Source organism: Drosophila santomea, chromosome 2R (assembly GCF_016746245.2).
Source record: "Drosophila santomea strain STO CAGO 1482 chromosome 2R, Prin_Dsan_1.1, whole genome shotgun sequence".
Classification (NCBI taxonomy): Eukaryota; Metazoa; Arthropoda; class Insecta; order Diptera; family Drosophilidae; genus Drosophila; species Drosophila santomea.
The window spans coordinates 16,777,680-16,802,163 of record NC_053017.2 but is presented as its reverse complement, the minus strand read 5'-3'; the positions used below and the strand labels follow the sequence as shown (position 1 = coordinate 16,802,163).

Here is a 24,484-nt window from a genome sequence, read left to right as displayed (position 1 = left end):
TTTTCCAAGATGGTTATACTTTTGAAGTACATCATTTAAAAGGTGTGCTCACCTCAAACTTAGAGCACTGTAACTGCCGGCTATCCAATAACTGGGATGCGAATCCTTTGATCACTTGAGCACAACACTTTCCGCTCGAGTTTTGCATGCACTGTGTGGCTTATTCCGCGGATAATGGCCGATTACTCAGTTCAGAGGCGCGACGGCTAATGGTTTCTGTATGATTCTTCTTTTTTTTGCTTGGGAGTTCGGAACGCGACGCACCTTGTCACTCGACCGTCAAAAATTCGACTAACTGCACGCGAATCGCGGTGCCGGCGCATCGATTCGATCAAATTTTGTGGCTATATAGCTGTGGCTGTGGCAGTGGCAGTGGCAGCAGCAGTGGAAGTTGAGAGTTGGCTTCGTGCCTCGCCCGCGGTCCATCAGCCGACAAATTCTACTGAAGCGCCGCCAAGCAGAGCGGCCCAAAACGCCACCAAAAACCCACCGCTCACTCACACACTCGCGTGTTCGCGGCACGCACACACTGACACAAGCCTTCACGGACTCACGGATGAAGCGTTTTTCTGGTGTAACCGGTTTTTCACGGCTGCGACGTCCGCGGCGGTTCCAGCCCCATTTGGCCCACCGCCAGCCAATGAGAGCCCATCACCGAACTGGCCCGGTGCGCATGCGTCGCCCGCTGCGCCGACGGCGAGCTGCCATTGGCCAGCGGCAGTAGGAGAGGTGGGGGCCAGGTGACACGTCCTCCGGGAGCGAAATCGACACGGGCACAGTGGGTCAAGTGTGCAGAGGCTAGTGGGCTAGGTCGGCGCTCAGCTGGATTTCAACAGCATGGCAAAGCACATTGAAGTTTGGATCATTTCGTAAAGCTACTATAGAGGTTAACTAGTGCGGAGCTGCGTTTTTAGATAAACATTGGTTTTGCGGTTAGTTGACTAATAAGTTAAAATCCGGATTATACTGCAATGCAGCTTATTAAACTAGATATGTGATTTAAAAGGCTTATAATTGTTAGCACTCCTTTCAAACCTTATTATTGAAGGAATTCTTATAGAAGCATAATGCCATCTCACGACTTGTTGTTTATAGCAAGAAATGAGCCCCTTGCTGTTTTACATTTTATATTGAAACAGAAACAATATACAAATAATTTATATTATGAGTTAGATACAATATATAAATAATTGATATTATGAGTTAGATACAATATATAATTAATTGATATTATTAGATTTTGATATAAGTACAGAGCCAACAGCTTTAACAGCTTGAAGCTTTGTTTTAATAACTTCTATGGATTGAGCACGAACACACAGCAAGTTAGATTATATAACTATATATATATTATATATATCACAGCTTGCAACTTTGCACCACTGTGCGGTTGCATGACGTCCGTGCAGCCCGCCTCCGCTCTTCGAACGCTCTGGGGTTAGTAGTAGTAGTAGTGGTAGTCGAAGTCGGTGTGGATGGTCGGCGAGTTCCGGGCAGAGAGCGTTGCGCCAGAGCGTAGCCTTATCCGTGGCCGTTTCCGCAGCCGATGCGTTGCCGTTGCCGTTGCCGTTGCAGCCACGTTCCGGCCAATCGGCGGAGGCAACGCAGCACGCAAACGCTCTCACTCCCGCCCCTGCATCCTGTGGTGCACAGATACTGTGTTGATACTGTGTGTATATCCCACTCCAAGGAGCCCCATCCACATCCACTTCCACATCCACATCCGCATTGTGACACTGCATAGCCGTTACCCTGGCGAAACAGCCACAGCTACGGCCACAGCTACGGCTCGTCCTTGCCCACCCGCTGGAAACTCCCAGGGGAGTGGAGTGGAGAGGGGAGGAGAGAAGAGAAGAGGGAGCGGGAAAGCCAGGAGGCGGAGGTCGTTGGGTGGGTGGCGGCGTTAAGTAACGCTCGGTGGTGCGGCAGGCGTTAATTGAATTCGACAATTGTCGCTCGGCATTCACAATTGGAAATGGATTTCCACTGCGACGGCGACTGGTGCTGAAAGATAAAGCTGTCACATTGTTTGTGATTGTTCCGTGGGAGGAGTCCGGATTATTGATCCATTCGTGGCACCGAACATGTTAAATGGAAATTAGTTGCCATGACTTGGAAATCAATGGGGTGCCGAGCTAAATGTAAACTTCTGCTCCACTAAGACTGGCTAAGACCTAACCCGGTTTTATGGGAGCCGCGTGGCGTATGCAAATCCACTTGCCACCAAAAACCACAAAAACCTGTGCGAAAACATGCGAAATTCTTAGGCCCATTCAGCGTAGCTTTTCAATGGCCGGAGGATGGCGAGAGCTTGGCTGTAGCTTCTGCTGGCCAGAGATAAAACTGTCACAAAGGCCGGGTTGCCGGTAACCAGTTACCAGTTGCCATTTGCCATTTACCAGCCATACAGCCATACAGCCATCCCATCCGAGCAGCTGCCTCTGACTTTTCCCAGGCAACCAAGCGCGGCGTAATAAGATCAAGCGAGTCAACCGTGCGTGGTGGCATCAACACACACCTCTCTCCGTCTCTTTTGGCACAGAGTCCTTCGGTCCTTTGGTCCCTCGGTCCTCTTGGTCCTTTTGGTCCTTCCTCTGTTCTCTGTTCTCTGGCCCACCCAACTCGCCACGCCCAACGCCCAATGAGCTTGTTCATGGGCCACCCCCTCCGCGGGTCCTTCAACGTGTGTCTTGCCCTATCTGACAAGGCGATTATGCGACCCAAAGCCTTTCAAGTGGCAGCAATTACCCAAACCCCGGCTCCGCGCCCTAAAAGCCAACTACGCCCCAATTAAGGCGCACACACACAAATCTGTGTGGGAAGTGCGTTTAGCTGGGCTGTGAAAACGCAGATGAAGGAAGCAACTCGACAAAGAAATACCCTTTATACGTTCAATCATTCAAATTTAATAGTTTAGCTAGGCTGTGAAAAAGCAGCTAAGGAATGCAAATCATAGAAAAAGTATCCTTTATACGTTAAATAGATCAGGGTATATAAATAAATATATTTATTTAGAAATAAATTTTAAACATTTAAATACCACAATTATTAACGTGAATCAACCAAACATGAAGAAAAATACTTTCACTATTTAAGTTTATACAAATGCAGTAGGTTTTCACAGCTATTTTCAAGACAGTTTCTAGAGAAAACTTACTAGGTTACCAGTCTATGCCAAGGTTCATCATACCCTCCATCAAAGGGCATTCAAATGAGCAACGGAAGTGGGTTTGCTCCGGTTTTATTAGGCGGGTGCCAGGGGTGCAAAAAACGGGCTGTAATGAAAAGGGGGCGGGACAATCGGCTTAACTTCTTCCGATTGACTTGGTTTACCACGCGCCCGAATGCGATCGCAATCGCAGAACTTACACTCGCTTAACTTGTAATTGAAATGGAATCCAGTTCGTGTTGGGATATGATTTGGGACTGGTTTTTTTGTTGTTAAGGGGAGTTGGGGGAAGCGGAGAGGCTGGTAGACGGACTGACACCCACATCAGCTTTTTGCCTAATCAAATTATGGCGAACTCATCCAGCCAAAGGCGTCGCATTCCAAGATGCGTGCCACCAAATCATTAGATGGGATGCCGAATAAAAAACGAGGTAAACAGAAGCTGCTCCCGATTTGTTAGCTGTTAGCCGTATTTCTGGGCGGCTCGTGCCTGGAGGTCAGTCTGCGGGAATGACTCCGGGGCAGAGTCTAGATTTCATGGTCCTTAATGAGCGGTGCCCGCTGGAATGCGCCTGGGAATCGAGCAAAAACTGCGACTTTGTAGCGTGGGCGCCCATCTAATGCGAAATTAGCTGCCCCAAACCTGCGGCAAATTAGCTGTTGCTACTTTTATTTTTTGGCGTTTCTTCAAGACGCAGAGAGGGGAAAAAGTAAAAACGTAGCCTGGTATGGAATATATTTTCTAATTGCAGGGGCGGCCTAATTGAGGGTTCGCTTCGGGGCACCCGTTCCTTGCAATCAGCAGATGCAAGCCAAGTCCCGAAAATTGTCCGAAAAAAGGGACAAAAAATGAAATAAGGAACAGATATTTATATATATAGTAGAGGCAAAGGCGATTTCAGTGTTCGGTGTGTGTGCGGGTCGCCAAATTGGCGCAGGTTACGCATGTGCCTCAAATCATGAGCATTGCTGCCACGCGATGATGGATGCAGTCAGGCAGGTTGCATTGCAGCCTCGCCTCCTGGCTCCTGCCTCCTGCATCTCGATACCCGATGCCCGATGCCCGGATCCTCGCATTCTCGGATCCTGTTGCACCTTGCTTCAAGGAGGCAGGCGCGTGGCCGAAAATGAAACCGAAAAACAATCGGGCAATTTTGTAAACAGTTGCCGACAAACGATAAGATAAAAACGATCTAAGGATAATGTACCTTTTTCAGGAGTCGCACAAACAGCCGTAATTTCGCCCCATTCCCATTCGAAAAGGACGACTTGTAGGTGGACAAAGGGCACGCGATTTTCTCGAGTGCCATAAAAATGAAAACGGAAAACTGGGACACTCCAGTGACTGGCATGTCAGAGCCAATTAATAAAAACGCAATTTCCACAAATCGAAATTTTTATAGAGTTTACAGGGTTTTATTGAGCTGGACACTCCACACCTGCAGGCAGAGCAGAGTCCGTGGATTGGGCGGTCCGATAAGCAAAATGAGCAATTACGGGAGGAACTCTGACAGGACTTTGCTGGCGGCGCTGGCGGACTTGTAACATTTTCTCACATTAAGAGACGGGTCCTGTGAGTCCTGCTCGTCCTGCGCTCCACTGAACCCTGACGCACTCACAAAATGGCCGACGCAAAAGGCGGAGAGAGAGAGTTCTTCTGGCCGGCGAAGAAAGGCATCATCCACTGAGGGTGAGTCCTGGCCCAAAAGTTTGCGTGCAAGAAGAGGCGGCGGAAGGACGAGAACCTTTGCTTGCGATAAATTAAATGTCTGACATAATTATGGCTAAATTGAAAAGGCAAGAGGAAGACCAAGGAGCTGGGAGCAGGATAATACAGCAGGAATGGAATGGAGAAAGGGCGACTGGGCACTTAAAGGACTCTGCTGGCTGGCGGAGGAACAGGACAGTTATTGTGCCATAAAAACAGAAATTATTTGATCAAACACAATAAACACGCCAGAGGCAAAGGCAAACAGCGAAGCTCAAACCGCTGACAGGCTAATGATAGGATGTGTGTGCCAAAGGACATACAGATTATAGATTGAGCCACTATAATCGATGCGGGAACAGGGTGCTCCAAATACTCAGTTAATTGAGATCCCTTTGAAGTCAAAGAACCCTTGCAAAGGAACATCCTTTCTTCGGGATATTCATAAGTGTTTTATATATACTTAGCTTTGGATTTGTAGCTCTTCCTTTTAATTTGTAGCTTATTAACTTTGCTAGGCTAGAGAATTTAAACTTTCTAGTCAGAAAAGAATTCGGATATCTGCAAAAACATATCTCCAAAAAACGAAAAGTAACTCCAGTGCTTTTTATGTACTCCCAGCAACAAAAGGAACGGAACGTACCCAATTCGAAACCCATCTCCAGCAAAACTCCTTGATCTCACCCCTTCCACTTGTATGTGACTGTAATTATGGTTTTATGGCTCGCAACGCCTCTGGAAATCGGCGAGCACACATCATAGAATCCAAATCAATTATACGCTTGTCTAGGCCATAGAGCTTCGTCCGTTTCCTGGCCTCCACACCACTTCCTCCTTTAGTTTCTTCAGCTCCTGCTCCTCTTGCTCCTCCTGCTCCTCTTGCTCCTCTTGCTCCTCTTGCTCCTCTTGCTCCTCTTGCTCCTCTTGCTCCTCCTCCTGCTGCTGATGCTCCTGATGGCCCGTTGTCGGATGCCAGTTCCCATATCTCAAGTACCAGGCCAGCAAAAGTGTTAAAGTAACCATAAAACTTTGGCACTTCCAATCCGTTGCTGCATTTCTTGCTTTTACATCTACTTCTGCAGCAGCTTCTGCATCTGATGCTGCTGTTGCTGCTGCTGCTCCATCGTAATCGTAAAACGCGGAAAGCGTTTGCGTCCGCCGCTCTGCCTGCTAAATGCAATATTTTTACGACCCAGTCCAGTCAATCCCAGAGTTACTGAGGTCCAAGTCCGATTTCGAGTCGCAATCGCAGCTCAAAAGCCCAGGATGATCATCCAGTTCGTTGGCCCCTTTGGCGGTGGTCGTCGTCTGGATGGCTGGCCAAGTCGGCTGGCGAGGAGCAAAAGTCAAATACGGTAGCTCGACTAATTGAAAAATTAAAGTTTGCCCAAAGTACTTACACACCGGGCAGCAGTTGAGCTGGAAACGCCCTCCGCCCATTCGTTCATAAATCTCGCGGCATTCCTGGCACCATCTCATCGCTCTCCTTCGATCTGTTTCGGAATGGGGCATCCTTAAGCTATGTTAGGTGACTAGTTGCCAAGTTGCCAAGTTGCCAAGTTGCCAAGTTGTCGAGTTGTCGAGTTGACTAGCTAGCATCCCCCTTCAGTGGACTTCCACCTCTGATGGTTTGATGCCCAAACCAAACCCGCTAATGTGGCAGTCCGCACACCTTGCCAAACACTTTAAAAAGTGAGGCCAAACCTCCCGGCTGTCCTGGCGATTATCGGATCGTCGATGGTAAACACAGGTTCTGGCCAAGCGTCTTTGCCGAATTTGTAATGCTGCCAAAAATCACTTCTGGTTTTTGCCCACCTCGCTGATCGATGTGCGATGATCGGTTTTTGGGAGTGTGTATATTTTATACCACGTACTGGAGATCAAAAGGGGTATGTCAGCTTGAAATATAGTTATGACACAAATTTCGCACTTCAAGTAATAATTTCAGAGTCATATAAATCTTTAAATATATTAAATCAAAGAAATAGCTTTAAACAAGATTTAATACCTCTGCTCTGCAAAAACCATGTACTAGTTTAAAAGGAGGTTTTTACACTCTGCACATGCTAGTTTGTAACTGTGAAACGAAAGCAGCGAGGACGTAATATATGTAGTTCATCTATATTGTGATCCATTAAAGTCACCTAAAATGTAACTTCACCAGGTATTTACCAGTCCGCAAACTGGCGATAGTCACTTTTTTCCGAGCTTGCAGCTGCTGAGACCCCAGATCCGCAGATACCGCGGATACCTCTTATACCACGGAACTCCAATCGATCCCCTTTTTGGCGTACTTGTAATTTGCTGACGAGCTGGGTGCTCAAGGTGTGCAATCAGCCCCAGTGATCAGGCATTCAGGCGATCAGGCGAAGGGTTAGGGCTTAATGCTCGCATTGGAGCTGCAGCCAGGATAAAAGTGCAGTGCTGTTAAAAATTATAACTACATTAAGTGCAGCAACAAATTGCAGACACTTGGGGCGTTTTAACAATGTCATTTGCAGGGGGAGAAGAGCTGGAGCCACTAAGGGGTAGATCAAGAGATCAGGACCCACCCAAGTGCCTGAAAGAGGACTGCGGCACCCGAGCCAACCATAAATTACGCGTTTAATGGATTCGCTGCATTGTCACTGCGAACAAAGCGCTACAAAGCGGTTATAGTCATAGTTTTGGGACTGTGCCCGAGTGGTTGTGGTTGTGGATGTGGTGCTGATTTTCTAATTTATTGCCTTATAAACATAATCAAATACGAATCAAAACAAAACAATGTCGCCACCCCGAACACGCGTCCTGCTGCGCTCGGTGAGGATAATGATGACAGATCCGAGAAGCCAGCAATGGGATGATCGTCAAGGATGCTGAGGATGATCACACCACCACACCGATGCGGTTTACACATCGCTGAATAGCCGCTTACCCCTCCTCCCCTTCATGGCATGTCCATGAAAATGAATCCTCCGAAAACCGCACAGATTGCCGTTGTTTTCGAGTTACGCATATGTCACTGCGGCTGGGAAAGGTACTTCACTTCACTCCACTCCAGTCCACTCCGCCGATTGTTCGATTCCTTGTTGGCACAGCAATTGTTACGTGCCATTAACTGCTGACATTTCTATCCGCCACCCGGTAATTGATGCGTCCAAGTGCGAAATTCACGGCAGGTGTTGTTTGGATTACCACGAGGAGGAAATCTCTGGAAGGGATCGAGAACTCAGGAGGCTGGGAGGTAGGGCCGCGCATCGCCAGCGGAAACTTTAATGTTCGCACATTTGCAGCTCATCAATTTTCGGCATTATCCCTGTCCAGCATCAGTTCATTCAACCTTTCCTTGTTCCATGTTCCATGTCCATGTTAGCGCCGTCTTGTTGACTTAATCGCCCCAAAACAATTTGTGCGTTTTTCGGCTGCTCCGCTTCTGACATGGCCTAAACGCTTGTCGCCTAATGACGGGGCAGCTCCAACCGGAGATGGCTGCACCTCCTCGAGCTTATCGAGCTGCTCGTCCTGGCCAAGCACCAGCCACAGATGGAGCCGGTGCAGATGGAGAATGGAAGAAGGGAGGAGGAGGAGCTGCTGCCTGCCTGGTGCCCGCTGCCCACCGCATTATTAAGCCATAAAATTGAAAACTTATTATAATTACATAAACGTACGCCTCGACGCCTCAAGCAAACCACGTGATGCACCGCGAAAAAATTGTATGTTTATATAGATCTGCTTTCGAACCGGCTACATGGAGAGTAGAAGGGTGAATATACCCTATAAAGTTATATATTAATAGGAATTAATAGCGGACTCGATATTTCAAGCAATCACTATCTATAAACCTTACCTGCGATTATGTTTTGATTTGTATACATAGTTTGTACATAGTTTTTCTGCAAGTGTTGATATGTGAATCAGTTTGAGGAACGAAAGGGGCAGGAACTGGAAGGCGGATGGCTGAGCAGAATGCGCTTTTAACGCGCTCCTTGCAGCGAGTTGAAATTCTTCGAGGCACACGCATCACGAAGAATCTGCCGAAACTCCTGCTCGTTAACGACCAAAGCAGAACAGATTTTTCCATCATTTCTCGAGTGCCGATGGCATAATGTAGGGCTCGGTTTTCGGGCCCAGACTTGCAGCCAGTTGTCTGCAGCAGTCGTCATTATGGATATTACCATTACCATTAACATTACCATAAAGCAGATCGGCATCTAATTGCTGGCAATTGCCGCTGCTACGCTTTAATTAATTACAAGCCAAAAGCTAAAAAATTAAACATTTCTGACTGGTTTATAAAATATCTTCCAAGTTCTTGAAACTACTCGTTCACTAGTTCTCATTTCCAACATGTAGCTAATTAAAATGTTGTATTCGTTTCTGTGTAAATCGGACGCGCCTACAAAAGTTTGCATACTCGTTTAGCCTTAATATGGAAATCGAAGTCACACAACCAGCTACGCTTTTCATGTAGCTCTCGTTGGCACTAAAGTTGATTTCCATTCTCATACTCGTTCTCTTCGATCGTAAAACGAATGACGTTGGCCACGAACTTGACTTTCACAGAGAACAGCGTTCTGATTGAGTTCCGTGATTGATTGAGAGTTTAGATCGAGGTGAGAGGGGAAATCGGAATGCGTGCTACTAATTTATATCACTTTGTAGAGAGCAGGTGCTCGAAAATATCGGTGTGCGAAGGTGAGTTAGTTTAAATGTGTTTGTGAGCAGGTAAAAATACCAGCTTCTTATCAGCGAACAGTCCGCTTCTAGGGTGACTTAATCTACTTGATTCCACGCTGCTTACTCAAAGTAAACAAAATATACTCAAGGAATGCTTCACTTATTATTGTTATCTATTCAAATTAAAACGAGAATTTATTTGGCGTTGGTAACATAATCCTATGTTGTGGCACCAAAAATGTTGTATATTTATATTGGTAAAACATTTTCAAAATTCTATTTAAATAATTTCCTTGACTTAAATTAGGCATAGCAGTGATTGATCGACTTAAGATTTAATCTAAAATGTCGAAAGCTAGTTTACATTCAAGAAATTTTACAAATTAGTTCGATCTTAAGATGTTTTACTCTAGCACCCATGGAGAATCCAGATGTCCATCTTACTTTTCTTATTGTCTGGTTGCGTTTGCTAATAGTCTATCACAGTACTAAGCACTTCACGGGATCTACTTAAGCTAGTTCATCTCATCTCACTACTCCTCCGGCTTTCGAACAAAGACCTCCTTCATTTCCACATCCGCCTGATTCTGAGACTTGCGACTGCGACCCGATCGGAACTGCTCCTCGATCTCCAGCAGCGTTCGACGACGGGTCTCCGGAAGGGCGAGATAAACGAAGATCAGGGCAAACAGAGCCATGACCCCGAAAAAGATGAAGCAGCTCGACATTCCCAGGTACTCCTTGATGCCCGGATAGGTCTTCAGGACCACGAACGAGATGAACATGCCCACGGCCACGGTGAGTCCTGAGGCGGGCCCTCTGACCTTTTGCGGAAAAAGCTCTGAGATCATGAAGAAGGGCAGGGTGTAAAGGCCCAGGGTGCTCAGCACAATGAAGCCCACGATGGACACCACCGGGAGATATGGAACCTCCTTGAGCAAATCGTTCTGGCTGTGTCCCGCCAACAGGAACATGCACACGGACATGCCCAAAGTGGAGATAATACCGGCCCTTCGACGACCCCACAACTCCAGGATGTATCCCATTGGGCAGGTGGTGATCAAGCGAGCCAAACCAATGAGCACGGCGCACATAAAGGGATCGATTTCGATGCCCGCCTCCTGCGAAATTTGCACGGCGAACACGATGACCACAAAGATCCCGGTTAGCTGCTGGAAGGCAAACAAACTCATCAGGATGACCAGTGGCTTGTAGACCTCCGGTTCGCGCAGACTCCGCAAGAAGGACTCCTTCACCGCGGCGTTCCTCTGCTGCAGCGATTTCTGCAGGAGCTGGAACTCTTCGAGCACCAGGGGATGGGTGATTTCATCTGTGGGAGAAATACAAACATTATACAATCCGTTCTATATTAATCTTCAAATGAAATGTGTTTACGCGGGAGCTCTTGAGCGATTTCAATTTCATGTTTATCATTATTTGATCGCTCGGTTTGATAGAAAGCTCTACTTGACTTTCATTTGTTTGTCATGTCATTATTTTTCCTCAAGGTCAGAGTCAGCAGATAACTCACCCGATTTGTTGAATCCACGGAAGTAGTTGAGGGATCTCTTCGCCTCCGTCACCCGCTTCTTGGACAGAAGCCAGCAATGGCTTTCCGGAAGTGGCAGCACGCAGAGCAGGGCCACCAGCTGGTAGCCACAGCAGATGAGGGCAATCAGGCGGAAGTCATCGCGGATGCAGTAGCCGATCCCGTAGAGAATCGTGATGCCACCGGCCACTGAAATGGAGGTGCCCAGTATGAGACTGCCCCTCGTCTTGGGCACACTGATTTCGGCTGCATAGACTCCTGGTGGCGCACTGGCCAGTCCCATGCCAACACCTACAAATATTCAAACATCAAATAATACTCCTTCTACATAACAAATATCTGCTTAAGGATGTTCGACTTACCCAGTATAAATCGTGCGGCAATGAGTTGCCAGAAGAAGGCTATTCCATCGCTCTCACTGGGTGTGGCCAGCAGAATCCAGGCAAGAATGGTGAGCACATTGAGCACGATCAGGGACCTCTTCCTGCCGATCCTGTCCAGCAAAAAGCCGGACAGCAAGCCGCCCAGAGGAGCGGACAGAGCGTTGACCGATGCGAACCAGGAAGCCTGCGAATCGTCCAGATGCACTGGCTCCGTCACGTCCTTCAGCTGGTGGAGAGTGGCGGTGGGCATGGCCAGGGTCATGCCCGTTGAGAGGACACCAACGTTGGCCAGGATAACAGCGATCACTTGGCGCCGCACTGCCCTTGTCTGTTCGCCAGGCGGAGGCGTCTTCAGCGGTCGATCCAATCCCGAAACGATCCTGGCCTGCTTGCCATTGGATTCGCTGCCATTTTGATTGAGGTTCCGATGCTGCTCATCCATTTTGTTCGTTGGCGGGCAAGAATTCGCTTATCTCCGCTGAAAGAGAGAAAGAATTTGAAAACGATTCTTTTACCCCGGGCATTTGCTGGCATTCTCACGGTGGGAAAACACTTCCTGCTCAGATAACTGGCCCTAACCGAGTGGTTATGGCCCATGCCCTAACAAAGGCTAATGCAAATTTGCCTCAAAGTGCCGTAGTCCCGGCAAGAGCAAACAAACAATTCATCATTTTTGATTACTCATTCGTTGCTTGTCTTTTGCATAAAGCTTAGAGTTTACAAGGCTGGTATGAAGTATAGGGTTTAATATTTGCCTAGCTCAACTGCTTTATAACTTTATAGCTACACAATAGATTACGGCCAGACTTCTCGCGCGAAGTAGAAACACTGGCTACTCATGTTTTAAATCACTAAACGACATGGTAACCCGAAAGCAAACAAGTATTATGCCAAACATATCAAAGAACATATTAAACACCTTCATGTCTTTTAAAACTATTAAGTTAATTAGCACTTGATGCAGCATATCTATGATTACAAGAGCGTGAGATATAAACTTGTTTCCTTGTTCGAGCACAACCGGATTACTCCCACGTGAAGTCGACTAAGTTAAACGTAAGTTCTGGAAGGGTATTTCTCAGTTCGCTGTGGGCATCTGACGCTCCTCCGCTGTTTTCTAGTTTATTACTTTTATGATTGCGCCTCGAAGATGGCCTTGCCATCGGCAGCTATGTAGCTAATACGCGTACCAACAACTAGAAGTGCAGGCGATAAGAAGTGCGGCGATTGTTGACCCTGCTCCCTCGCTGTCCACTGGGTATGGAAAGTGGGACTGGGCCACAGCTGATGCGAGTGATGCTAAGTGTTCGTTTGTTTGTGGATCCCAATGTGGTGTAGGGCGCGTTGCTTTGATCAATCGATGCCAATTAAGATTCAATGAATCCGCATGGCAGACGATTCCATTCGGAATCGGGGAACACTTACTTTTGTGTGAAGAAGTTGCGCTGGGATTTTCACTGGATGGATTCAAGAGAACCTGCTGCCCAAATATCCACGAGGCTGGGAAAACAGGTTCTGCGCCGCTCACCAAAAAAGATGTCGTGACTCGATGGATGGATCCAAGTGCTTAAATCTGAAATCTGAAATGCTAGCGGAGCTAAACGATGCTGAGCTGAGCGAACCCGTCGACGGTAAAGCGCTGGAGCCAACTGAATGCCGCTTGCCACGTTGGAGTCCCCAAACTATACGGATTTCATCGCCGCCTTCTCTCTCTCTCTCTCGCTCTCTCTCGTGAACACAGACAGGCGATAAAGCGGTATGGAGTACTGGTGGTATACCGCCATCTAGGAACGTCATCCCGCCGATAGATTTGCCTTAATGTGTGTCATGATCGTTTTGATCGCTTTGATCGCTTTGATCGCTGATAATGGGCGTAATGCTGATCGGATCGGATTGGATTGGATTGGATTCGTTTCGATTCTGAGTGACTGAATGGGAAAAGGGAAAGGGTTGACAATATGCCGATGCACTTTGCCATATGCGCCCTTCATTTCCCTCTCCGATTGTGTCCTTATCGGCTTGGTGGGCTCGGAACGGAACGGAACATTAAGTAACCATTAAACATCACATTTCTGGCCGATCTGGGTGAGTTAAGTCAACCTGTCATATATACTGGTATAGCGCAGATATTATGCCGCTTATCAGTTTCGACGATTAACTCGCGGTGCGTTCATCATCATCGCCTGGGTGTGGAGGAAGTGTTCTCAAGTGGCATTTACAATGGCACAACACTGCACAACGGACTGCGCAGATTTCAGATTTATCTTATCGAACGAAAGGTCTTTCGCTTTGCCTGCCGCAATATTTGTCGAGTGCCGTAAAAATGAGACAATACTAATTGGTTTGGCCAAAATTGCGTGCCTTTAATTGAGCATCACGAGCAATCACGGGTGATTAGATAGCGATTATTAACGGAGGTGTTAGCAACAAATATTTGCTTTTGCTATTGACATCTAAAGTAATTCGAAAAACCGTTGAAGCGCTCTGTAGCAATTAGCTGGTGTCAGCTTGCTCTGCATTTCCCAGCAGTGAGTAATGCACAGCGTGCTTCATAGCTGATAACTTTAGTCTGCATGCGATGGGCAGCACTGTTGGCTTGCTTCGCTTAGTTGGATTCTTATTGGATATGTTGCAATCTAGTAGGTATATTTGCTTATTGGAAAGCTTCGAATTTTCGAATTTTTGAATTAAAGGTTTTTTAGAAATAATGTTTTTTAGTTAGAAAAACTAGCTTGCAATAAAGATATTTTAAAATAAATAACACAAAATTCAGTAAAATTGTTCACATATATATTTTCATATCTTTAAAATCATTATATTTGCTTACTTTTAGGAACTTTGACACATTTGCCTATTTATACATTTTGTTTTGTCTTAGGAATACTTCTTTAATTACATCAAACTTTCGCTAACTCTTATGCTTTTCAAATCGCGCGCGCTTTTGCTTTCGGTTCAGTGGAAAGCAGAACTCGTTCATTTCTCGCATCATCCACAGAACTTGGCAGCTTGGAATTCCGGCACGCAGCAACGTGGGTCACACTGTGCGAACTCGGGAACGCGTACACAACACACGCAGCGGAGTGCGCCGAGCTGAAAAAAAAAGAAAGAAAGAAAAAAAGCGGAAAAGCCACCACCAGAGCGTGGAACGGAAAAGGAGAAGGAAAAGCTGACAGAGGGAAAAACGCACGCAGCTTGCAGCCTCCAAGGATTCGCTCCAGCTTCAGATAAAAAGATTCCACGGCTGAGATACAAGCTCCACGGGTCGCTGAGTGCGTGTTGCCCCAGGCTCAGTCACCTGGCCAGCCCCCCAATCCCAACATCCCCCCAATCCTCACCTCACCTCAACTCACCCGCACGCCCGCTGCAGTGCAACAGAAAATTGTGCGGGGGATGAGCGCGTTTGTTTTGTGGACAGGTGTGCGATCCCGAAACGAGTGAAAAGAGGAGCTGCTGGAAAAGGGATAAAAGCTCCAGCCGAAGCATCCTTGCTGAGCTGCTTGCTCCTGAGCTCCTTGGCTCCTTGTCTCCTTGGCTCCTTAGCATAATTTGATTCGCAAAAATCGAAAACGGAACCAAACGGAACAAAACGAAACGAAACCAAACGAAACGAAGCGAAAGCGAGAAATCGGCTCCTTTGCGAGAGAGCCCCAGTGCATGTGTATGTGTCGGTGTTAGTGTGTGCAAGTGTGAGTGAGCAGCATCCTGGAAGCCAGAAAAAGACAGGAGAAATAACAAAAATATAAAAACACAGGAGTCTCTACCATCGCATCACATCGCATCAGGATTGCAGCCTCCGTGGGAATGGAGGAATGACGCCGAGTGGGTGCCAGTGCCACGAGCAGGATCGGGATAAGGATTAGCCAGCGTCCAGCAGCCTCCGATGCCACCGCATAGACATAGATACAGATTACGCTTACAGATACGGATACACACAACCTGCTTTTGTCCAGGCAGCGGCGCATAATGCAGTGATTCTATACCGCTCCTCTTGTGTCTCGTGCAATCTCCCAGTCCCCAGTGACAATTAGCTCCGTCGCCATCTCCATATCCATATCCATATCCTCCCCGGCTACCCACCCACAGCTCCTGGCCACAAGGATACCCACAGCCATAGCGACAACCACAATAGCAATAGAGGCGACCAGAAGCAGCAGCACCACAGATCCCGAAGCGCATCAAGATGACCACGGACTTCCTCTTCCCCAAAATAGCGGACTGCTCCTACGTGTCCTGTTACTGGTGAGTATATACATATGTATATGCCCATGGCCATGTCCAAGTCGATGCCCATGGGCGGGAACAAAAAGCAACAGCCAGCGAGCAACGACAAACAACAAGCAACAAACGAAAACAACAACAAGAGCACCGCCACGGAGATGGAAAACTTTTTCATTAGGCAGCCGAAATCATTCACCCAGCCTTCAGCACCTGAATATTAACACGCTGGCAGCGCAGCTCATGGCCATAATATGTACAATGTGGGCTAGCTCCCAGGGGAAAGTGCCGAGCTGTGGGGAATACGCCTGAGCCTAATAAACTGAGCACAGTGCGCGCTCGCTAAATGCGACATAGCAGCAGGTTCTTCTATTCACTCTAATAGAAGTTATAGAATAGCAATCTACCACTATAAAACACAGGCCCATTTTGCTATTTAGAAATTCATAATCCCACATCAGTGTAAGATAAACAAAAAAGCTGTTTACAAGATTTAAAGATGGAATTATAACAAATGCTTTATAATATCCGTAATACTTTAACGCAGCTTTAAAATATCATTATTCCTATTTGTATTGTCCTAGCAAATGCTTTTGTACTTAAACTTCAACTTCAACTTAAACTTGGTTACCTTAGCGAGCGACCACCGTTTGTAGTTAGAGAGGCAAACTTAGTCAGCGATGCAAATGATACCCGCTGCCTTGGCCACTTGTGTGAATGATTATCATCGCATGCCTGGCCAGTCCCAGCGGACGGGAGTTTCTTCTTTTAATTATGTATATTTTATTTTTGTGCGTTATCTCTTTTGGCAACAACATTCGCCGTTACACGCTGCCATGTCCTTCACGTCCTGTGCCGCCTCCTTTTCGGATGGTTTTCATTATCCCATCGCTTATTTCGTGGCTCCTCCTCCTCCTCCACCTACAGCTCTATCTCCAGCTCCATCTCCTCATCGGTCGTCGGCGTGCCCCGCTTTGCATTCAAATTCGCTCATTACCCACTCACTCCTGTGAGTCCTTCGAGTCCTGCGAGTCCTGCGACCCTCTGGCCTCCCGCCTTCGAATCCTGTTTCTGAGAATCCTGATGCGGCGCCGCTTGGCGCTGCGCAGCTCCAGAAATTAGGTCAAACGGTCATGTCTGCCAGCAAGAACAGCGTGCCACTCCACTCCACTGTGTTGCTGTGTGTTGATGTGTTGCTGTGTTGGTGTGTGTTGCTGTGTTGGTGTGTGGTGTGCGCTGTATCTGTGTGCGTGTGCGGTAGGACGGGCGCAGGATGGGGTTTCGTTTTTATGGCCACATGCGAGAGGCGCGTTTCGACTATAAAACAAACGACCGAGCGACCAACAACAAAAACATTCGAAAAACCAAAGCAAAAATTAAACAATACACACACTGTACTACTCCACACTATGTACATATGTATCTACATACATACATATTTATATGTATGTGCTTATGTGTTATGTGGCATTTCCCTGCGTTGATGCAATATTTAAAATGCTAATTGCAAAAATGGCGGCAATGGCGGCGACGAGCACTAAGTAATGGCAACTTGGCAGGCGGTCCCCCGATGAATTGGCGGCGGGGACTTGTTTATCCTGGCGCGTGATATGAGTTTTATGTTCTGCCACCCACACACACACACAACCACACTCACAGAAAAGCGGCAAAAAATATCAAGTAAAAGGCGCAGAACATAAAAAAGTTTTTACACACGCACACCCATTTACATGGCCAGATAAAATGTCGTTGCGTTCTCTGACCTCATACCACCCAACATTCACCCAACATTCACCCACATCTCTGACCCCCTCTCCCGCAGGACATGTTCATTGATTAATTCGCAACTGCTCGCGCACTCACATTTGCACTCAGATTCATCTCTCCTTCCAGGGAAACTCTGGAAAACCCACCGCTCTCGTTTGCCTCATTTGCCTCGCTTTCCTCGGCATACACACCACAGCAGCGCCATCTGTGGGTCGCGTGTTGCGGCGGCCCGCAAGTTTCAGACACTGCCTTCTGGCATTTCCCCCACTGCGCACTCATAGATGGTTGTTTTAAAACATTTTTCAAAGAAATTTATTGTGCATATTCTTAGGTATTTCTTGACTTTCAAAGTATTTAAAATTCCAAGCGAAATATCCTTGTTATGCCTTCTTAAATGAAGTATTCAAAACTTAATGCGATTTCTTTCGGTGTGCGTTTGAGCAAGTCACTCAAACTGGGTCTTGGCTGCAACCAGCCTACCACCACCACCAACTGAACCACTGCCTTTCGGGCACTTTGAAGCAATCTCAGCCCGGCGGCATTAATAACGCCAGCTCACGATATTGCCGGGATCCACTTTCAGTCGCGACTTTTGACCGCGCCACTTGAGTGGGCTGTGCCACCTTCCTTCTGCCACCTGCAACCAATTCACAATTCAGACCACCCAATCCAGTCCTTGTTATACCTGTTACTGTTGATATGACTGCCTTTGTTGTGCCACCTAGTTTAATGCCCCACTCACATGCACCTGAGGCCGCCCAACATGCGAGCAACATTGTGTGGCAAGCGAATTGATTGGAATTTATTCCAAAGAGCCATAAACACTGAACTGGCAAGTGGCAAGTGGCACGGGCCAAAAGCCAAGAGCCAAGTCAGCCGCGTGCCAAGAAAAATCGATTATTATAATGCCAACGAGGCAGGCGGCCTGTTGCTGATAAAGGTTAGCATCAGTTAAGCCACTTGACATTTCGTGCAGGGATTAGCCCCGAACTGGAACTGAAACTCGGACTGTGACTGCGACTGCGACTGTGACTGTGGGACTTAATCTCGCTGTAGAGCATCTTGCATCTATCGATTGCTAAGCCCCTCTGGTTTTCCCCCGCAGCGAGGAGAACGTGTGGAAGCTCTGCGAGCAGGTGAAGCGGACGCGGCCGGAGGAGCTGTCCAAGTGCTACGCCGTCTTCGTCTCCAACGAGGGCCGCACCGTGCCCCTTTGGCGCCAGAAGGCAGGACGCGGCGACGATCAAGTTGTGATATGGGTAAGTCGATGAAGCACAACGTAAGATAGTCCAAATTCATTCTGCAGCCATCTGAGTGCTGTTACAATATTAGAAACTATAAGAAAGTTGTACGTTGATACCTACGCATCTCCTATAAACTGCGTTTTATTTAACATTTGATCTACTAAATATGGAATAGCTCTCATAAACAAGATAGAAAGTTTTACTCATGGCTTCATTTGAAATCTTTCAGGACTACCACGTCTTCTTCATACACAATCCCTTGCTGAATCGCTGTTTGGTGTTCGATCTGGACACCACACTGCCCTTTCCCACATATTTCCACAAGTACGTGACGGAGACGTTCCGCTCCGATCTGGCCCTGCGTCCGGAGCACCACAGGTGAGACGCCTTAGGGATACCTATAGGGATATAGCGTGATCATCAGTTTTGTGTGTATTTGTTGAACAGATTCTTCAGAGTCATACCCGCAGACACATATCTCATTGAGTTCTCATCGGATCGGCGTCACATGCGTCGGCCGGATGGCAGTTGGATCAAGCCACCGCCCTCCTATCCACCTATACTCTCCAACTGTACGTATCTGTGAATTGGTAAATCGGTGAAGAAAGTGCCATAAAAATGCCTTTTTCCCAATAGCGAACATGCACTGTCTGGGGGACTTCATCTGCATGAGTGCAGGAAAAGGTCCTGGAGCGGTCTACAGCCTGTCGGAGTTCGTGCAAAACTTCTACAAGTCGCCACATGTGATGGCGCAGAACAACAAGTAGATGGAGAGCCTGGGGATCCTGTATTTGGGAATCTAGAATGGCGGATCGCGAATCCGATGTATCCAACAGCCCACAGATGCAGAACGCATCCAGCAACTCAACCACATCCAAATGCAAATACAAATCCGTATCGAAATCGTTTTGTCGTTGTCGTTACCAGACAGTTAATTACCAATTGCATACATATACATACATACATATACACGCGACATATAAATATATTTATGATAATGTATTTTTGTATTCAGGTTAACAGAGATCAAGTGCAGAAGAGGGTTAAAACGCTGGCGCCACGCAGCTCTTGGCGTTTTTATGCATTGAACTTCAATTCTAAAGAAATTATAAATCTAATTATACATTTTTTACTGTACGTATTGTATTGTATTGTATTGTATTTTATAAAGCAACCACACATACATATATATATGATAGCCGAGGGCAGAGAAGAGATTTTTATTCGTTATATCCTCCGTGTACTTTTTGTAACTCTAAACCTAAGCGAAATGGAGAAGCACCAAGGCGGCCGGCGGACATCTGATCGGATATTCGCAGCACCACCATATGGATAAGGATATGAATATGGATATGGATCTACTACCACTTTGCATACTATGCTACGCTCTCGTTTATGTAATTCAATTTTTGGCTAGGCTCAAAGCTAACCCACAACACCTAACTGTAACTTACACTCTACTCTAAACTCACGTTAGCCTCGTCTCGAATTCGAGGCGGATAATTGCATTAAAGCTTGTTAACTTGTTTTATCGTACTTACACTAATTACGTACTCGTACCGCAATTATAATTGTAATTCGAATATTATCTACTTTGTATACAACGGAAACCAAATCGATGCTAATCGAATCGATGATAATACTAATAACGTATTGTATTGTATTGTATTGTATGTTTGTATCTAGCTAGTTTTTGTACGGTTTGTATGCCCGAGGATCCCCAGCCGAATCCACATTAGAGACCTCAGATCCCAGATCCCAAATCCCAGACCCACATCCGGAAATCCGAAAATCCGAACCCCGCTTAGCGTTGATTTCGATATACTTATCGTATCGTTTCCCCTTCGATTAATGACTTGTGACGCGCAAAGACTGATTCATTATACGCCCTACGGTAGCTGAAGCTCCTCTTCAAAAACCTCCTCTCCTTTATGAACACCCTGTCTATCATGTCCTTAGAGTGTCCCTGTAGACTTTTTCGATTGTTTATTGCTTGGCTTCCAACCTTTTGACTCGAATTAGTTAACGAAACTCGCATTTATTTTTGATTTTCTGATTTTGGATTCGTATAGAAAGGTTTTTACTCGACTTGTAATTGTATGGGGAATACCATATAGACATATGAATATCTAGAACATAAACGAGAATGTATAAAAATAAATGCTGTGCAAAAGTCTCAAAGTTAAACCTAAACTCTTAATTATACAACTCTAGCAAACAACCAAAAAAAACTCGAAACGTTTCTCAATGTTCTCAAAGTATCTGCGATTAGATAGATACCTATACATACGAGTATATTTATACGATTACCCCTGAGTTGTATTTATCGATGGCAAACTATCGTCCATCGACAGTTGTTTATCGCTAAAAGGAACACCAAGCAAGCGATTGCATAAAGTGTGTAAAAATCAATTATAATTAGACACATAGATAGAGCATACTTATCGTGTAACTTAGCATATGCGCCACTCTTTTTCTCTTCCAATTTTCTACTACCACCCGATAACATGGCATATTAACAATATTGGGCATCTCGCGCAGAATACATAGATATTTAACGGGCAGATATATATATATATATATATATAGCTATAAGCTAATCATTAAGTTTTGGCGCCAGCGTGTAAACTGAGCGTCTTTTTACTCTTTTTTACATAAGTATACATATTTAACTGAACAAAAACGCAACTGAGCATAAACGCAAACAATGGTAACCCGCAGCCGCCTTTGATTCAGATTCAGATCCATCTGCAACCAAAGGATAGTCAACCTCCGATTGCAGACCAGATCAAACTAACCACTTCATCCTCCTCCTCCATCCGGAATCCGCATTCAAGCCCGCTAGCTGCAAGTGGTTTCAAATCCATGGGTTGTCCTTCGAAAACCCTCCAAAATGCCACCCATTCAATGCACACATTCGTTGAGAGCTAAGATTACGACAGATTACGATTCCCTGCTTTATGGGCCTAAGCCTTTGTTAATCTATTTAACTATCAATTATCCAACGTACCAACTATCGATCGTACTTTTGATTGTTATTGTAAAATATTTTTGCAACTCCCTAGTATTTATACGTGCATACATTAAACGCAAGCAAAGCTAAAACCAATGTCAAACCAAATGTAATAACATTCAATTTATGGATCAATGAATTATGATTGTTCTCTCAATTCAGCAAATGTGACGCGCTAATGGAAAATCAATATGAATACCACTTAAATTAAAAATACCGATCAATAAAATATTCTTGAAATTGCATTTTAAACCAAGCATTTTATTTATTCATTATACCCGTTACTCGTAGAGTAAAAGGGTATACTAGATTCGTTGAAAAGTATGTACCAAGCAGAAGGAAGCGTTTCCGACCATATAAAGTATATATATTCTTGATCAGGATACATAGCCGAGTCGATCTGGCCATGTCCGTCTGTCCGTCCGTCTGTCCGTCCGTCTGTCTGTCCATATGAACGTCGAGATCTCAGGAACTACAAAAGCTAGAAAGTTGAGATTAAGCATACAGACTCCAGAGACATAGAAGCAGCGCAAGTTTGTCGATTCAGGTTGCCACGCCCACTCTAACGCCCACAAACCCCCCAAAACTGCCACGCCCTCACATTTGAAAAATGTTTTGATATTTTTTCATTTTTGTATTGGTCTTGTAAATTTCTATCGATTGCAAAAAAACCTTTTGCCACGCCCACTCTAACGCCCTCTGGTCTTGTAAATTTCTATCGTTTTGCTAAAAAACATGTATTTAATCATATGCACCCCGCACCCCGCACACCGCACTCCGCACCCCGCACCCCGCACACCGGACCCCGCACCCCGCACACCGGACCCCGCACCCCGCACCCCGGACCCCGGACCCCGGACCCCGCACGCCGCACCCCGCACACCCGACCCCGCACCCCGCACACCGGACCCCGCACCCCGCACCCCGGACCCCGGACCCCGCACCCCGCACCCCGCACACCGGACACCGGACCCCGCACCCCGGACACCGGACCACGCACCCCGCACACCGGACACCGGACCACGCACCCCGCACCCCGCACACCGGACACCGGACCCCGCACCCCAGACACCGGACCCCGCACCCCGCACCCCGGACACCGGACCCCGCACCCCGCACCCCGGACCCCGCACACCGGACCCCGGACCCCAGACACCGGACCCCGCACCCCGCACCCCGCACCCCGGACCCCGCACCCCGGACACCGGACCCCGCACCCCGCACCCCGGACCCCGCACCCCGGACCCCGCACACCGGACCCCGCACCCCGGACACCGGACCCCGCACCCCGCACCCCGGACCCCAGACACCGGACCCCGCACCCCGCACCCCGCACACCGGACCCCGCACCCCGGACACCGGACCCCGCACCCCGCACCCCGCACCCCGCACCCCGGACCCCGCACCCCGCACACCGGACCCCGCACCCCGCACACCGGACCCCCCACCCCGCACACCGGACCCCGCACCCCGCACCCCGCACCCCGGACCCCGCACCCCGGACACCGGACCCCGCACCCCGCACCCCGGACCCCGCACCCCGGACCCCGCACACCGGACCCCGCACCCCGGACACCGGACCCCGCACCCCGCACCCCGGACCCCAGACACCGGACCCCGCACCCCGCACCCCGCACACCGGACCCCGCACCCCGGACACCGGACCCCGCACCCCGCACCCCGCACCCCGCACCCCGGACCCCGCACACCGGACCCCGCACCCCGCACACCGGACCCCCCACCCCGCACACCGGACCCCGCACCCCGCACCCCGGACACCGGACCCCGCACCCCGCACCCCGGACACCGGACACGGGACCCTGGACCCCGGACACCGGACCCCGCACACCGCACACCGGGGTATTTAATCATATGCACCCCGCACCCCAAAGGAGAAATTTCCCCACAGTTTTAGGTGCGGTAGCACCCCGCTGAGTAACGGGTATCAGATAGTCGAGAAACTCGACTACAGCGTTCTCTCTTGTTTTTTCTATTTCCGGCGAAAACAGAAATTAAGGAATCCTAATTATTCACATTTCCTACTTTGATTATATTCTTTTTTAAGCAATCGCGAGTTGGGAGAAAACATTTCTCAATAAAAGTGTATATATGCTTGATCAGCATTAAAAGCAAATTCGATATAGCCATGTCCGCCTGTCTTTCGGTCCGTTTCTAAACCAAAATAGTCTCTATAAAGCTATCTGTAGCAAACTCTCCCAAAAGCCACCATTCGATTGCAGCTATAAATTGAGAACGAAAAACATCGAGATCGTTTGTTCTCAGCGTACTCAGTGGCCCTTCTTGATTTCGAGACAAAAACGATCTCATTGTCAATATTTTAGATTATATTTGATTATAAAGAAGATATGTTAGCGGAGCAAAATCCTCTCGAAGGTTTTGGGTAGCTTTCGATTCTAGCCTCGCGTCATTTTCGATGGATATATTATTATTTTTGCGAAAAGTGGTACAAATATACTGCGAAGTCGACAATTACATTATAAAATTTAATATATTAAAGGTGCTAGAAAAGCAATCAAAGGTCCGTTGTCTTTAATTGAAACGTAATCTTAATGCTTAAAACATAATTTACGCAAGAGTATCTAGGCTTCGGCATGCCGAAGCTAGCTTCCATTGTTATTTATAATTGAGATACACATACTTAGATACTCCGCTCTCGGAAACTCTCAACTCTCAGCAATAAACACTCAACATTTTTCAGAGCCAGATACTCACACTCAACGCTCCAGCACTAATCAGCTGGGAGAGACCGGCACGAGCCA

General features: G+C 47.3%; 3 protein-coding genes across 4 annotated transcripts; 1 reads left to right on the top strand and 2 right to left on the bottom strand.

The window, feature by feature from the left end:
• Positions 1 to 5,662: 5,662 nt before the first annotated feature.
• On the bottom strand, positions 5,663 to 6,728 carry LOC120447187 (ras-related protein RabY-like). The gene is made up of 2 exons (XM_039628676.1): positions 6,278 to 6,728; positions 5,663 to 6,206 (listed from the first exon to the last, which is right to left on the bottom strand). Exon 2 carries the CDS (start codon positions 5,898 to 5,900, stop codon positions 5,664 to 5,666), a length of 237 nt encoding a protein of 78 aa, XP_039484610.1. The 5' UTR covers positions 5,901 to 6,206; positions 6,278 to 6,728; the 3' UTR covers position 5,663.
• A 2,965-nt stretch (positions 6,729 to 9,693) lies between these two features.
• Positions 9,694 to 13,104, bottom strand: LOC120447183 (solute carrier family 2, facilitated glucose transporter member 8). The gene is made up of 4 exons (XM_039628671.1): positions 12,891 to 13,104; positions 11,445 to 11,943; positions 11,065 to 11,373; positions 9,694 to 10,863 (listed from the first exon to the last, which is right to left on the bottom strand). The coding sequence occupies exons 2-4, from the start codon at positions 11,905 to 11,907 to the stop codon at positions 10,067 to 10,069; spliced, it is 1,569 nt and encodes a 522-aa protein (XP_039484605.1). The 5' UTR covers positions 11,908 to 11,943; positions 12,891 to 13,104; the 3' UTR covers positions 9,694 to 10,066.
• Positions 13,105 to 14,483: 1,379 nt separating this feature from the next.
• Positions 14,484 to 20,227, top strand: LOC120447186 (protein N-terminal glutamine amidohydrolase). Of its 2 annotated transcripts, XM_044005904.1 has the most exons (6): positions 14,484 to 15,151; positions 15,217 to 15,704; positions 18,553 to 18,706; positions 18,921 to 19,069; positions 19,139 to 19,263; positions 19,328 to 20,227. In XM_044005904.1, exons 2-6 carry the CDS (start codon positions 15,646 to 15,648, stop codon positions 19,456 to 19,458), a joined length of 618 nt encoding a protein of 205 aa, XP_043861839.1. In that variant the 5' UTR covers positions 14,484 to 15,151; positions 15,217 to 15,645; the 3' UTR covers positions 19,459 to 20,227. The 2 variants fall into 2 exon arrangements, with proteins under 2 accessions (XP_043861839.1, XP_039484609.1); XM_039628675.2 differs by having other exon boundaries at positions 14,484 to 15,704.
• Positions 20,228 to 24,484: the final 4,257 nt, after the last annotated feature.

Excerpts from the sequence above, each read along its gene's own strand:
- LOC120447187 (XM_039628676.1), bottom strand. The coding sequence starts at position 5,900 with ATGGTTACTTTAACACTTTTGCTGGCCTGGTACTTGAGATATGGGAAC.
- LOC120447183 (XM_039628671.1), bottom strand. The coding sequence starts at position 11,907 with ATGGATGAGCAGCATCGGAACCTCAATCAAAATGGCAGCGAATCCAAT. Across the intron at positions 11,374-11,444 it reads TGCCGCACGATTTATACTGG|GTGTTGGCATGGGACTGGCC; the intron begins GTAAGTCGAACA and ends GAATATTTGTAG. Across the intron at positions 10,864-11,064 it reads CCGTGGATTCAACAAATCGG|ATGAAATCACCCATCCCCTG; the intron begins GTGAGTTATCTG and ends TTTCTCCCACAG.
- LOC120447186 (XM_044005904.1), top strand. The coding sequence starts at position 15,646 with ATGACCACGGACTTCCTCTTCCCCAAAATAGCGGACTGCTCCTACGTG. Across the intron at positions 18,707-18,920 it reads ACGATCAAGTTGTGATATGG|GACTACCACGTCTTCTTCAT; the intron begins GTAAGTCGATGA and ends GAAATCTTTCAG. Across the intron at positions 19,070-19,138 it reads CTGCGTCCGGAGCACCACAG|ATTCTTCAGAGTCATACCCG; the intron begins GTGAGACGCCTT and ends TTTGTTGAACAG.